Genomic DNA, 12,909 nt, shown 5'->3' with positions numbered 1-12,909 from the left:
GGGGCCCTAAAGGCCCCCCCCCCCCCCATCGGTCTGGTCAAGCACGTTGGACCAAAAAAAAAGCCTGTCTCTCCCGTTGCAATTTTACTAAGGGATGGTTCATTATTAATGTTCTTCATCCCATTCATCATGCAAAAATGTAGGCATATTTCTTTTTGTGTAGGCCCTAGCCTACATAGGAATATGTTCAGATTTTTACAAAATAGGCCTAGGAAACGTGTCACGTGCCATTAACCAGCCTTCTGGCGCCACCTGCATCCACGTACCCAATGGAGGGGTGGGGTTCAGAGTTCTCCGCATACTGATTGGTTTCTTCACCGACAGAAAATCAAGGGTTGATGAATAATTAGTTTTGCATCCTTATACGTAATGTTTATTTAAGACATTGCTATGTAATGCTCTGTCCACTGACGTACACTACGTATACTGTGCACGACAATGTCATATTATCGTGCACAGTATACGTAGTGTACTGTGCACGACAATGTCATATTATCCCATTGGCAAATCACGTAGGCCTACAATTCTCACATAAAAATGTGAATGTAGCTTATGCATAGAGCTTAAGGGGAAGTTTATTCAAGGAAGGCTCTATATTATTATTATTATTATTACTGTATTATTATTATTATTATTGTTTTTTTTTTTTGTTTTTTTGTGTAAAATGTAAGTATAGGCCAAACACCCCTTAATTTCCCTGTAAATGTGGAACTACAACAAATTACCATCAAAATTTGTTATTGCGTGATCATAAAGACTTAATCCAACCGGGTTAAAAAAAATGTAATTCTACTGGAGTAGAACATTAATAGAATGTGTTGAGAATGATATGATGTTACTTCCATTAGAAATATTTACAGTCATTGAGTGGCCGTTTATTTAATAATAATAATAATAATACCATATTTATATAGCGCCTAACAGATATCACAGATCCCTCTAGGCGCTTTACAATTCTTAATTTAAGTTGAGTTAATTTAATTTAATTTAATTTATGGTAAAAAACTATCCCCCGCCGGACACCAACCCGGTATTTCAGAGTCAAGGTTTCGGGGCCAGGAATTTCAAGATTGACCTTAACTATGTTCACTTAACTACAATATGGTAAAAGACTATCCCCCGCCGGACACCAACCCGGTATTTCTGAGTCAAGGTTTCGGGGCCGGGATTTCAAGATAGGGCACTTAAATAATAATAACGACAATAATAATAACAACAATCATAATAATAACAAATTTAATTAAGAAACAGGTGAGCTTTCAGTTGTGACTTTTGAGGAAAAAGTAAACGGCCAAGCGTTTATTCGAGGGAGGCGTTTATTCCAAAATAAAGCTCTAGATGTGGAGCTTATTCGAAGTGGGTGGGGAAGGGGAGGTGGTGTTTATTCGAATCAATACTGTATGTTATAATGATATTCATATTTTTTAAATAATAATTGTGTTTCTGATAGTAATTGTTATTGTCGTGATGGAATAGACAATAACTGGATTTGCGTCAGGAGAAACATGTATAGGTGTAATTTTGCCCTACCTGACGTGGAAATGTACTGAGTACACAGTACGTTTGAAAACAATTGCGAAAAATAATCGCAAGCTGTTCTCAGGTGGGACTCGAACCCACGATCTCCAGATCACTAGCCTGGCATCATACCTCTAGACCAACGAGCTTGCGCCTGATAGCCGGGGTTGAATTCAAGTCCAAGTAAGCAGCGGGTACTGCAGTGTTGATAGTGATTGTTATTGTCGTGATGGAATAGACAATAACTGGTTTTGCGTCAGGAGAAATATGTATAGGTGTAATTTTGCCCTACCTGACGTGGAAATGTACTGCATACACAGTGCGTTTTTTTTTCGCAATTGTTTTCAAACGCACTGTGTATTCAGTACATTTGCACGTCAGGTAGGGTAAAATTACACCTATAAATTGTGTTTCTTTGATGTTTTTTTTTTTTAATTTCTTTACAGATACTTTATGCTGTGTAAATTAATACTCTTATTATAAGATGATCGTCCAGCTTTTTGAGGGTATTGGCTCTGGCACTAGCATTATGATCTTCGTTACAATTATGCTCATAATTTTGTCTTCCTGGAGCATTCAGCGACCTAAAAACATGCCACCAGGACCAATAGCCTGGCCATTTATTGGAAATATACCAAGTAAGCGTTGACGTACGTTTTAGTCACATAACCATTGTCAGTGGATTATCTAGGAGTCTTTAAAAGAGAACTAGCAACATGATTTTTTGTTCTAGAGAGGAGTTTAGATATGCCATTAATAATAGAATCAACCTTAAAATCGTTTTTTGGCTTTTTTTTAATGAAGTTTTAGGCGATTATATACGATTTTACCGGGACGTCATTGGCGAAAAAGTAACAAAAGATCGTGTAAATAGCACCGCGTAGGGTATCCGCCGCGTAGGGTATCCGCCGCGTACGATCTTTGCGTGCATGCTGTAACAATCACAAGTTACAGCCATGGTTACAGCATACACGCAAAGATCGTACGCGGCGGATACCCTACGCGGCGCTATTTACACGATCTTTTGTTACTTTTTCGCCAGTGACGTCATGGTAAAATCGTATATAATCGCCTATAACTTCATTAAAAAAAAAAGCCAAAAAACGATTTTAAGGTTGATTCTATTATTAATGGCATATCAAAAATCCTCTCTAGAACAAAAAAATCATTTTGCTAGTTCTCTTTTAAATGGTAGGGTGTTTGGGGGTGGGGGTGTGCTGATGAGGGCTGATGGGGAAGGGGCGAAGGTGAAATGGGGACACAAAGGTGAAGTGGAGATCGGTGAATAAGTGGGGGCTCTAGCTCGCTAAAAAGGATATGTCCTTTTTATCTACCGTGAGCGTGATTTTTTGCTTATGGGAGGGGGACGACTGGGAACACAATATTTTTTTTTGGTTGCACTAGTATTGCATTGCATGAAATTGTTTGTAAAAATAATTGTGCTAATCTTTCTATCCTGTCACTAAACAATCGGCCACAGCTTGGCGACCCCGTGGTCGATCAAATCGGACAAAATTTCGCATTGTGCAACACCGTAGCAATTTGTATGGAATCTAGGCTTTATTTTCCATTTTTCCATTTAGGTTTCTTTGGTAAGTCTTCCTTGAAAGTTTTAACAGATTTCAGTAAAGTATACGGTGATGTGTACACATTAAAACTTGGAAACAGATACGTGGTCGTTGTTAACAGCATCGAGTCCATTCGTGAAACACTTGTGAAGCAACCTGTTGAGTTTGCTGGGCGACCAAGACTATATTCTGGTAATTATTCCAATATTTTTACATACGTTTTATTGGTAAAACATTACGCGGATTCGCAAAATTATAAACTAATGTATTTACAGTAGTTGAATAATTTATAAACATAACATGCTGGTTGATAACCAGTCATATACTTTAAAGGGAATTATATTTTTTTCTATACAAACATGAAAAGACCAAGATTATTCGTGTTATACTTTAACCTGTTGTTTTTATTATTTATATTTTTATCATATCCCATTAGGCATACTGTATCCCCTGTGACTTTTACAAGAATGATAGAAATTACAATTTTTTCTTTAATGATCTTATAAAAGCTGAATTAATGACTGATAACTACAAGGATATTGTGTTTTCGGACTACAGTCCAATCTGGAAGCTTCATCGTAAGCTTGCAAGTGCTGCAATAAGGTAAACAAATAGATTTAATAATTCAGGGGCGGAACCGGGAGTTCTAAAACCGACGGGAACAAGAGCGCTGTTTCACAATTTATTTTAGTAAGAAAATGTGCATTGTTAACACTCAAAAAGTAGACGAAGGGGAGAGAGAGGGGTGAGAACGAAATTTGTATTCGTTACGACGTCTAATACGGAGAGCTATAGGGCGACCTAATATTAATTATTAATATTTTTAGAATATTACAGTTCTGCACTTGCATAGGCCAATTTGCCTATGTAAATAATTTTTAAAATGTATTTTACTGTTGTCTTTGTTTAGGAATTATGCAAGCGGAAGTCATCTTGAAAAATTGGTTGATGGTATTAAGCCAAAATTAGATGCAGCACTCTCAGAAAAGGGCAATTCAGCATTTGATCCTAAACTAATAATAGGCTATGGTGTCTACAACATATTGGCCAGTATGTGTTTTGGTATTGAGTAAGTAAAATCAGAATACAAATCATCATTATCAGAAGTAGGCCTACCATCATCATTTTCATATTCTCATTATTACCCATTGTTTAACATTTTTTGTGCCTTTCCAGGTGTGCCTAATTGTGGCCAACTTTTTGTCACCCAAACTTTTCGTAACTTTGTGGCGGTTGCTAAATGTCTAGTTTGCGAATATGTTCAGGGGTTGTGCCAGTGAGGGTCTAGGGGCCAAGGCCCCGTCAGGGAGAGCTTCCCCCTGCCCCGCATCCCCCTTTACTCGTCGGGGAGAAAAACCACAATTCGTCGGGGAGAAAAAAAAATATATGTATTTTGTACACAGACCTATTAGTAGAATTTAAACCTCCTAAATTGCTGTCTCTTATACACATCTAGATGTGTATAAGAGACAGCGTCTGGCCCGGTCATTGGTTGCACCAAGAAATCACAGTGTGTTTAAACAGACACACTGTGAACACAGTGTGGTTCAGTGTGTTATGTAGTGGAATATAGCCACAGACGATCTACGAAAATTTCGGGATATTGGAAGTCCGGCACCCCATTCAAGGCATATCTATAAGGCCTAGCACACACTGCATGCCCATCAACTTTGTTCTCTTTGAGCGCTTGACGACGCGATGCCGTCTACTAATAATTGTCGGTGGCACTCTGAGCGGATCGTCGCAGTGAGTTCTCGGTAGAACTGCAAAAGCCGACGTCCGTTGGCACAGGTTGTACGCATCTGAATGACATAATACTGTATAGGCCTATTCCTGGTTGCCTTTTTCAATAAGATACATTAGTCCCAACACACTCACCCACCACACGTACTCTACTTTTTTTCTATTTAACAGATAGGCCTAATGATTGTAATATCTAATGATTATAATATATAAATGTCTGCATTATTTTGGCCTACATTTAAGCTATTTACGCGTGTTGTTCCTGTGGACCTGATTGCGTGTGATGAACGCAAATATTATATTGTATCTTTTCGTATCAAAAGTGAATGATAGTATTTCATGTAGGCTAGAGACATAGGCTTACAGTACAAACGACTTTGAACAATGTAATCACAAGTTCTTGCTTTGAATTTAAATAAGATTTTGGATGAATGTATTTTTGTCGCCGTTAACATATTTTGTTGCATTATCGTTGTGTGTTTATGTTATTCTAGTATTTTTCATTTCATTCTATGTCATTATGATTTAATAGATATGATTTTGATGACCCAGATTTCAAAAAACTGATGAACATGTTGGAGAACATTACTGATGTGTTTGGTGAGGGTTTGATGGCAGACTACATTCCCGGTCTAAGGCATATTCCTACACCTGGCTTAAGAAATGTTCAAAACCTCTTCTCAGAATACCTTGCTATGATCCGAAAAGAGTTTAAGCGGCACCAAGACAACTTTAATCCGGGTATGTAAAATAGCACCTAACGTTGTAGTTTTAATTACCAGGGCCTAGCCTAGTTTAAACCTTATTTGAGGGGTTGGGGGATGCTGCGACCGTTTTTCATTACCAGGTCTGCCGATCTCAACTAAATTAACTATTAATTACCAATGCTCTTGCAGATGAATGCGAGGCGTAAAAAGGTTTAAGCCAAATAATTGAGAATCGAGGTTCTTATTGACGTCTTCAGGCAACCCCTACACCATTATCCCTTTTGATATAATTTTCAAAAATGAATACATTCTCATTGCAGATGAGATTAAGGATTTGACGGACTTTGTTCTTGCTGCACAACAGGAAGCTGTTGAAGAAGGGAATGACAACATAGCAGATCTTTCTGACGATTATCTTGTACAAACACTGTCTGATATATTTGGCGGTAAGTGACCGGCCCAGCAGAGGACAGTGGATTTTTAGTTCTTACATTGCGCAATTTCACATTTTGAGGGCCAAAATTGTTTTTGTGTTTAATTATATGGTCGTTGCTCTGAAAAAGTTTGCAGAAGATCCAAGTACTTACACAAAGTTCTTGCGTCTGAAGTATGAATCAAATCTATGCAACGGTCTCTCTCTCGCTCTCTCTCCCCCTCTCTCTCTTTTAGCTGGAAGTGATACAACTACTACTACTCTTCTTTGGAGCATTGCAACTTTAGTTGACCATCCCGATGTCCAAGCAAAGGTCCAGGCAGAGATTGATGAAGTAATTGGACGAACACGTTCAACAAATCTGAATGACCGTGGTTCATTACCTTATACTCAGGCGACTATTTACGAAATTATGCGGTACGGAATTGTTGCGCCGGTTGCAGTGCCACATCGAACCATCTCTGAATGTACATTCGGTAAATTATTTTTTATTAAACTTGACTAATGTTGTTTGGAAAGCAGCCTGAGATAATATTGACGTTTCTGTTGTAAAGATGATGGTCAACATGTGTTTTATGTTATGGAGTGGTGATTACAACTGTAGAGAATTTTGTTTAATAGGATGATAATATTAATAAGGCTGCGTATTATGTATGCTTCAAAAAAATTGTTCTAATTATGGAAGTATACTTTGTTTTCTTAGTTTAATTGACAGCCAAATGGATGATCAAAAATATCAATGAAGGTAATACATTTTTATGAGAATAATGTTGCGATAATACAAATTATGTCGCTAATTGTGACGGATGATAACAATGTGATAAGGATGTGGGAGGGGTTGGCGTCCTCGTAAGTGCGCTATATCCATGCCGCCTATATACACGGGTTTAATTGGATGCCTGATAGGATTGCTTTACCAATGATGCAAAGACTACTAGACTTCAACCTCATGACGGAATACTCCCCCTTAGGAAATGAGTATCACTAGAACTATGTACTGTATACATAGAATAGTCCAATAATTGGGCCTTTGCAATAAGTGTGCTATGACAATCTTAGCGATATGATCCACAAGATAGTATAAACATTCTGACGGATAAAATAAAACTATACAGACGTGGTTAGTAGGAATTTGTGATAGTACACACCTTAATGCAGGCCTATTTACAGTTTTCAATGACGTTTATTGGTACAGCGCCTATACATTTTACCACTGTAAACCTTTATTGAACTATCAGAATGATTGTAATTTTTTTCCGTAAAGGTAGTTACAGAATTCCGCAAGATACTTGGGTATTGATCAATCTGTATGCTGTTCATAACGACGAACGACATTGGGAAGACCCCCATGAGTTCAGACCAGGTAGGGATTTTTTGAAACTTTTTCTTTAATTTATTAATATATCTTTTAAAACAATCCTACTGCAAACATAATGCTGTATTGAACTAATCGTGAAATCATTATCACAAATACTTCGAAGGTCAAGCATTGATATACTGTAAAATGTTTTAATATCGAAAGAATTTATATTGTTTGCCCGAGAAAAACATAATGATAAACTTTTTATTTCAGAGCGGTTTCTTAGTGATGAAAAATGCCAAGTGGAAAGACCCGATAGTTTTCTACCGTTTTCCGCTGGTAGACGTGTTTGCTTGGGTGAAAGTCTTGCCAAGTCCGAGATTTTTCTCATTTTTACATGGCTTTTCCAAACTTTCATGTTTGTGAAGCCAACAGATATGGAGAACGTTAAAACCGCCGAACCACAAGCAGATTCAGGACTTATCCATATCCCAAAACCATACAAAGTGCTTGTTGAGAAAAGGTTTTGAAGGCTTCTAAAATAATATAATAAAAGTGTTTTACTATAATATATATGCCTGTAAACGCCATACTTAGCCACGATAACTTTCAATTTTTTAATTATGTAATTGACTGGTGTATGCTTATCAATTATTATTATTGTTTTTTTCTAAACAAATACTAGTAATGTGAATTTATATCTCTTCTACTAAGTTCCTATTATAAATTCCTTTATTTCAAATAGCTAAAGTGCTTTTTATAGTTAAAATTTTGCAGAATGGACAGCTTGGTATACTTTTCCACAATAGGGTTATACAATTTTCCCATTCTGATTACACAACACAACATTCGGGCTAATGTTATCTTATCGATTATCAATTGTAATTGTTCTTCATAATACTAAAATATTTAAAATACTATAAAAGTCTGTTTTTTATCAGTTAACAATCAATGTCTGAATTATGTTGTGATTGAGGATCGCAAAAAAAAAAAAAAAAATCAGGTAAATTGAACGGTTCCGATAAGTTCCACTAAGGTCCCACAAACTCACGGTGTAAACTAGGGGCAGATCCAGGATTTAAAAGAGGAGGATTCAAAATGTTTCCAAAAAACCCCAAAATGAAATTTGATTCCTAGATGGCCGGTGTTCTTCAAAATTCAAGGTTTTCCCCCTCTTAAAAAAAAGGTCAGGGAATTTTATCTCATTCGTTAGGCCTATCATTGAGGAAAAATTAAGACAGGCAATATATTATTGTATTCCAAGAACATTGAGTAGTTAGATATGTAGTCTTTCTTCCATGGATCGATGAACCGATAGGACTGAAGAACTCACTTTCGTACATTATTACGACAGCGAACCAAAACAGTGTGTATAATTTATTTAATTGAAAACTAGTTGGGCTAAGCCTAGTTTGTCTGACCTTCCAACCTATGCCTAGGTAGATTAACATGCTTTTTGTGAGCCAGGACCCTTGTATTTTGTTAATTTCTTCACAGAGGGGGGTTCGTCTGAACCCCTTGAACCCCCGTGGATCCGCGGATGTTTGGGACATGCGCGTGTTTCTGGCTCTGCTATGATTTGTTACGTTTGATTGACACTCCGAAAAAGGTCCATTACTGGTGTCAAAAGGTCACAAAATGACAGCCTAATTAAACGTACTAAAACGAACATAAATCAGTAAGACTAAAACGTATTCCTAGCATATAGTTTTGTTGGCCAGTTGTCAATTTTGATTGATATATTAACTGACAGTCCATAATTGTGACGATCCCAATTGCCGGCCACAGACTCACTGTAGATGACTTAAAAACTTAAAAATCACTGTTCTACTCCCAACGTTCAGCCCTGATTTTGTAGGGCATTGGGAATGATATAAGCTGAGGCTTTCCCTCGGTAGTTACTGGTCCCCTTACACTTGATGGTTTAGTGAATTTATAATTCTGAATTAACCACACAAATGTAAGGAAAAGGTTAGCTTTAGCTAAAGATTCTCCAACACACACTCTGCGACCAGTGGAGAACGGCAGGTAGCTCGGTAGACGTTGCTTAACAGAGTTGGATGGATCCAAAAATCGATCTGAAAATAAAAAAAATAAGTGTAATGTAAATTTTATAAGAGAGTTATTAGATTTGCCAATGCAATTTGAGATACAGAGTGCATGCTTATTAATGTTCCTAATAAATTTTAAAAAAAACTTTAGTATAGCTCTAATAACTGATTTTTCTTTAAAATAATATATTTCTACTTAATAATAATCATCTAATTGTGAAACCTTATTAAAAAACATTAGGCGATTGTTGTATAATGTATTTTATATTCTTTCTATAAAAAGAATTAAATATAAAATCACTAAATTGAACATAAATTGCATTTCTCTGTTTTTATTTAAAGTATAGTCTTTTCATATTTAAATATAATCAGTTGATACAATATAATATATTATTAAAGTACGATGTTGCTATCACTTAGAAACACGTAGGTGCAACTTACCGGGTTTGAATTTCTCGGGGGAGTTCCAATATTTTGGGTCATTATGAAGCGCCCAGAGATTAATAAAGACCCACGTGTCTTCAGGTACATTGTAAGTGCCTAAAAAGCAAATATATAACAATAATACATATTACGATTAATACAGCTCTATAGATGCCTTCTCTCGTCTTCATTGTATATTCACACAATTGGCCATCGATATTAAAGCACGAAGCCGACCTGTGTAATACTTTGAGATATACACTTTTTTTTTTTTTATAAGAACCAGTAAAATTTTGCCCAGGCTCAGTGTTATTTTGTGGCCAATTTCAGGCTAAAAATGTTCTTATTTTGTTCTTATGTTACACACTTTTCAAACATACAAATGTATTATTGTACCAGTATACTGTACACTGTACTGGAATGTAGGTAAAAGTGCCCCAGGAAAAACTGGCCCTGAAAAAAAGGCCACTGAAAAAACGTCCCCAGAAAAAAGGCCCCGGTAAAAACGGCCCCATATGACAAGCAGGTATTTATACCTCCTGTACTATATTATAGAGGGTATTTAGTCACACTTACTGCACATAAGGTGCAGTACAGATATATTTTTTGGTTTTTCTTGTTTTTAAAAAATAAAAATCTCATTGGACATTTTACCTCAGCCTCAATTTGTTCTTATTTTGTTCTTAATTTTTAAGTAATTTCAGCTTCAGTGTTCTTATAAAATGTGTTCTTATAAAAAAAAAAAGTGTAATTATTTTAGCATTTGGTTAACATCCTGTTTCTAACCATCAATTGACTCCAGAACCACTACGGTACTCATAGGCCTAAGTGATAGATCGAATTTGGCCTAGTATTAACAATACTCCTGATGAGATCAGAGCTTGCTAAGAGTTAAATCTCACTGAAATTTTGTACAAAAAAAAAAAAAAAAAAAAAAAAAAAAATGGGAGAAAAAGAAAATTCTACTCGAATTTTTTAGTATAACGGTGCCATAATATTAAATGTTATTTTCCTCAGCCCCAACCATGGTAGGGGTGAGGTAATAGACCCACCATCTGTCAAAGTCCCCCTCTGGGCCCCCTCTACTGTATTTCAAATTCCTATATCCGCCACTGGAAACACAAGATAGAACTGTCGCATAGCAAACGTGATGCGGATGTAGGTCATGGATTTTATGCATATCCTGCCCTACGCGGATTTTATGCATATCCTGCCCTACGCGACGGCACCCTTCACTTTGTTATAATGATGAAAAATCTATCACTATTCGGAATTCCTTCCGAAAATTCTACCCCTTTTCTCTTTTTGACATTAATTTTATTCTTTTGATTTAGGCCTAATTAGTTTGTGATTTATTTGTGTTAACGTACGCGGCTCCCTATTTTTTTTTGTATTCATACCATGTATTTCGGTGCTACAGTTTATTTTTATGTGGAGAGTTCTATATTGTGTTTCTAGTATCTTTGATTATGCGTTTTCTTCTACCATACCAATTTTCGAGTCTTTCATTGCTCTGTGAGTTAGGGTAAGTGGTGCCCCAGTTTTATATCGCATTATCTCCATGATGGTAGCCTCTGTATACGGCAACTTTCCACGGTCACTTAGCCTTGGAGGTCTGTCGCCAATAAGGTCATCAATTTCTTTCTTGACTTTTTCCTGCACATCCGGGTTATCAACCACACATGCAATGGCCCATAGTAGAGTTACGTTTTGAGTATCAATGCCGGCTGTTAAAACAATAAATAACGTATATTTTATATAGGACTATAATTCCATAATGTTTAACTTTGTTAACAATCACATTTTGGAGTTTGAAACGGCAACTGCGGTTTAGGCTATCAGTTTGGTTGCGGGGTTTCGAACGTGTGAATGTTTACAGAGATGGCGCCAGGATTTGCCTGACAGGGTCCGATGTGCCCGAAGGGGGAGGGGCGATGCCCCGACAAGGAGGATGATTTCCCCGACGAGAGGAAAGTGGGCTTGGTCAAGCTTTGCTCAAAATGTTTCGCACGTGGTCCAGGGGGCGAAGCCTTCGAAAATTTTGACAATTTAGGGGTTTTAAAGGCTTATAAATTTAATCGATTTTAGAGTCTGCTAATGTACAAAATACATATAATTATTTTTTTCCCCTGACAAATTGTGGTTTTGCTTCCCGACGGGGAAAAGGCTCTCCCCGACGGGGCCCTGGCTCCCGCCCCCACCCACTGGTGCCACCTCTGAAATGGGCAAAGCACTAATACCTGAACTTACCTCTCTTTACCCAGCAGGGGCGGCGTTAGGAGGGATCACCCATCCCCACCCCCTCCCCCCCGTCGCGAACCTCTGGACCCCAACTTGAACCCCCTATCTTTGAAAATCAAATCTCGAGCGCCGAAAGTAAAGTTCAAGCATGCCTTACTAAAGCTGTCAACTTTTAGGTATTAAAAGCTGTTTGCGAGGTGTTGTATACTATTGCGAGCGTATGGGTTGTAGTGGTGGAGCCAGCTCTTCGGAGGTAGGGGGGCTGGCACCTCCGACAAAGGGTTAGTACCCCCCGACAGTGGATCTCTTAGCTTGTATGGTTTTCTATCAAATTATCCTTTTTGAATAAAGAATCTCATTATTAACACAAAATTTTATTATTTTTATATAAAAAAATTCTATGACAAATTTTATTTTTTCCATGACACGAGGTTGGGGTAGGCTTCGCCGACTGGGGGAGGGGGAGCTGCCCAAAGGTAAATGGGAATTGTGGTACTGAACGTTATTGGTTGTGTGTATCATATTATGACTACGTATTTTCTTTAGTAAAGATGCATACCGTATTGTGCCAATTAAATTATTATTCTTTAATTCGTTACCATCGATGATGTTTGAGGCTCGTCGTATAATGTCGTGCTGTATGTGGATTATAATTTGGAAAATGGCGCTTCCGGCCAGAAAAAATGAGGCATGTTGTGGCAAAATGGCCAAGTTGTAGCAAAAATTGAAATTCAAGTTGTTGGTATTTTCATATACCTGAACATGTGATCTTTAAAATGAGGGGTCATTCATTCAAATTGGACATTTCAAGTTATTGGAAAGTGAAAGTACAGTACTCTTAAAGTCAAGATAAACATGATTTTAAGTAATTCCCTTTCAAAGTTATTTGTGCATACATTGTTTAATAGAATGAACTATCAAAATA

The 12,909-nt window shown here is 37.2% G+C and overlaps 2 protein-coding genes across 6 annotated transcripts in view; one reads left to right on the top strand and one right to left on the bottom strand.

Annotated features, from left to right (window-relative positions):
* Window positions 1-1,959: 1,959 nt before the first annotated feature.
* LOC117119410 (steroid 17-alpha-hydroxylase/17,20 lyase-like) lies at window positions 1,960-8,347 on the top strand. Of its 2 annotated transcripts, XM_033264222.1 has the most exons (9): window positions 1,960-2,156; window positions 3,102-3,278; window positions 3,596-3,689; window positions 3,997-4,155; window positions 5,362-5,570; window positions 5,857-5,982; window positions 6,206-6,445; window positions 7,234-7,332; window positions 7,543-8,347. In XM_033264222.1, the coding sequence occupies exons 1-9, from the start codon at window positions 2,003-2,005 to the stop codon at window positions 7,797-7,799; spliced, it is 1,515 nt and encodes a 504-aa protein (XP_033120113.1). In that variant the 5' UTR covers window positions 1,960-2,002; the 3' UTR covers window positions 7,800-8,347. The 2 variants fall into 2 exon arrangements, with proteins under 2 accessions (XP_033120113.1, XP_033120114.1); XM_033264223.1 differs by lacking the exon at window positions 3,102-3,278.
* The window catches only part of LOC117119411 (steroid 17-alpha-hydroxylase/17,20 lyase-like), a 23,243-nt gene continuing 18,178 nt past the window's right edge, over window positions 7,845-12,909 (bottom strand). For 3 of the 4 annotated variants that reach the window (XM_033264227.1, XM_033264225.1, XM_033264226.1), the window contains exons 8-10: window positions 11,234-11,470; window positions 9,762-9,860; window positions 7,845-9,347 (exon numbers count right to left, since the gene is read on the bottom strand). In XM_033264227.1, coding sequence (XP_033120118.1) covers window positions 9,097-9,347; window positions 9,762-9,860; window positions 11,234-11,470 — 587 coding nt within the window. In that variant the 3' untranslated portion in view covers window positions 7,845-9,096. The remainder of the gene's footprint in view (window positions 9,348-9,761; window positions 9,861-11,233; window positions 11,471-12,909) is intronic. The other variant, XM_033264230.1, reaches the window with a different exon arrangement.

Source organism: Anneissia japonica, unplaced genomic scaffold, assembly GCF_011630105.1.
Source record: "Anneissia japonica isolate Jap-2015-1 unplaced genomic scaffold, ASM1163010v1 scaffold3293_len478364_cov160, whole genome shotgun sequence".
Classification (NCBI taxonomy): domain Eukaryota; kingdom Metazoa; phylum Echinodermata; class Crinoidea; order Comatulida; family Comatulidae; genus Anneissia; species Anneissia japonica.
The sequence above is the reverse complement of the archived record's forward strand: the minus strand, read 5'-3'. Positions and strand labels throughout refer to the sequence as shown.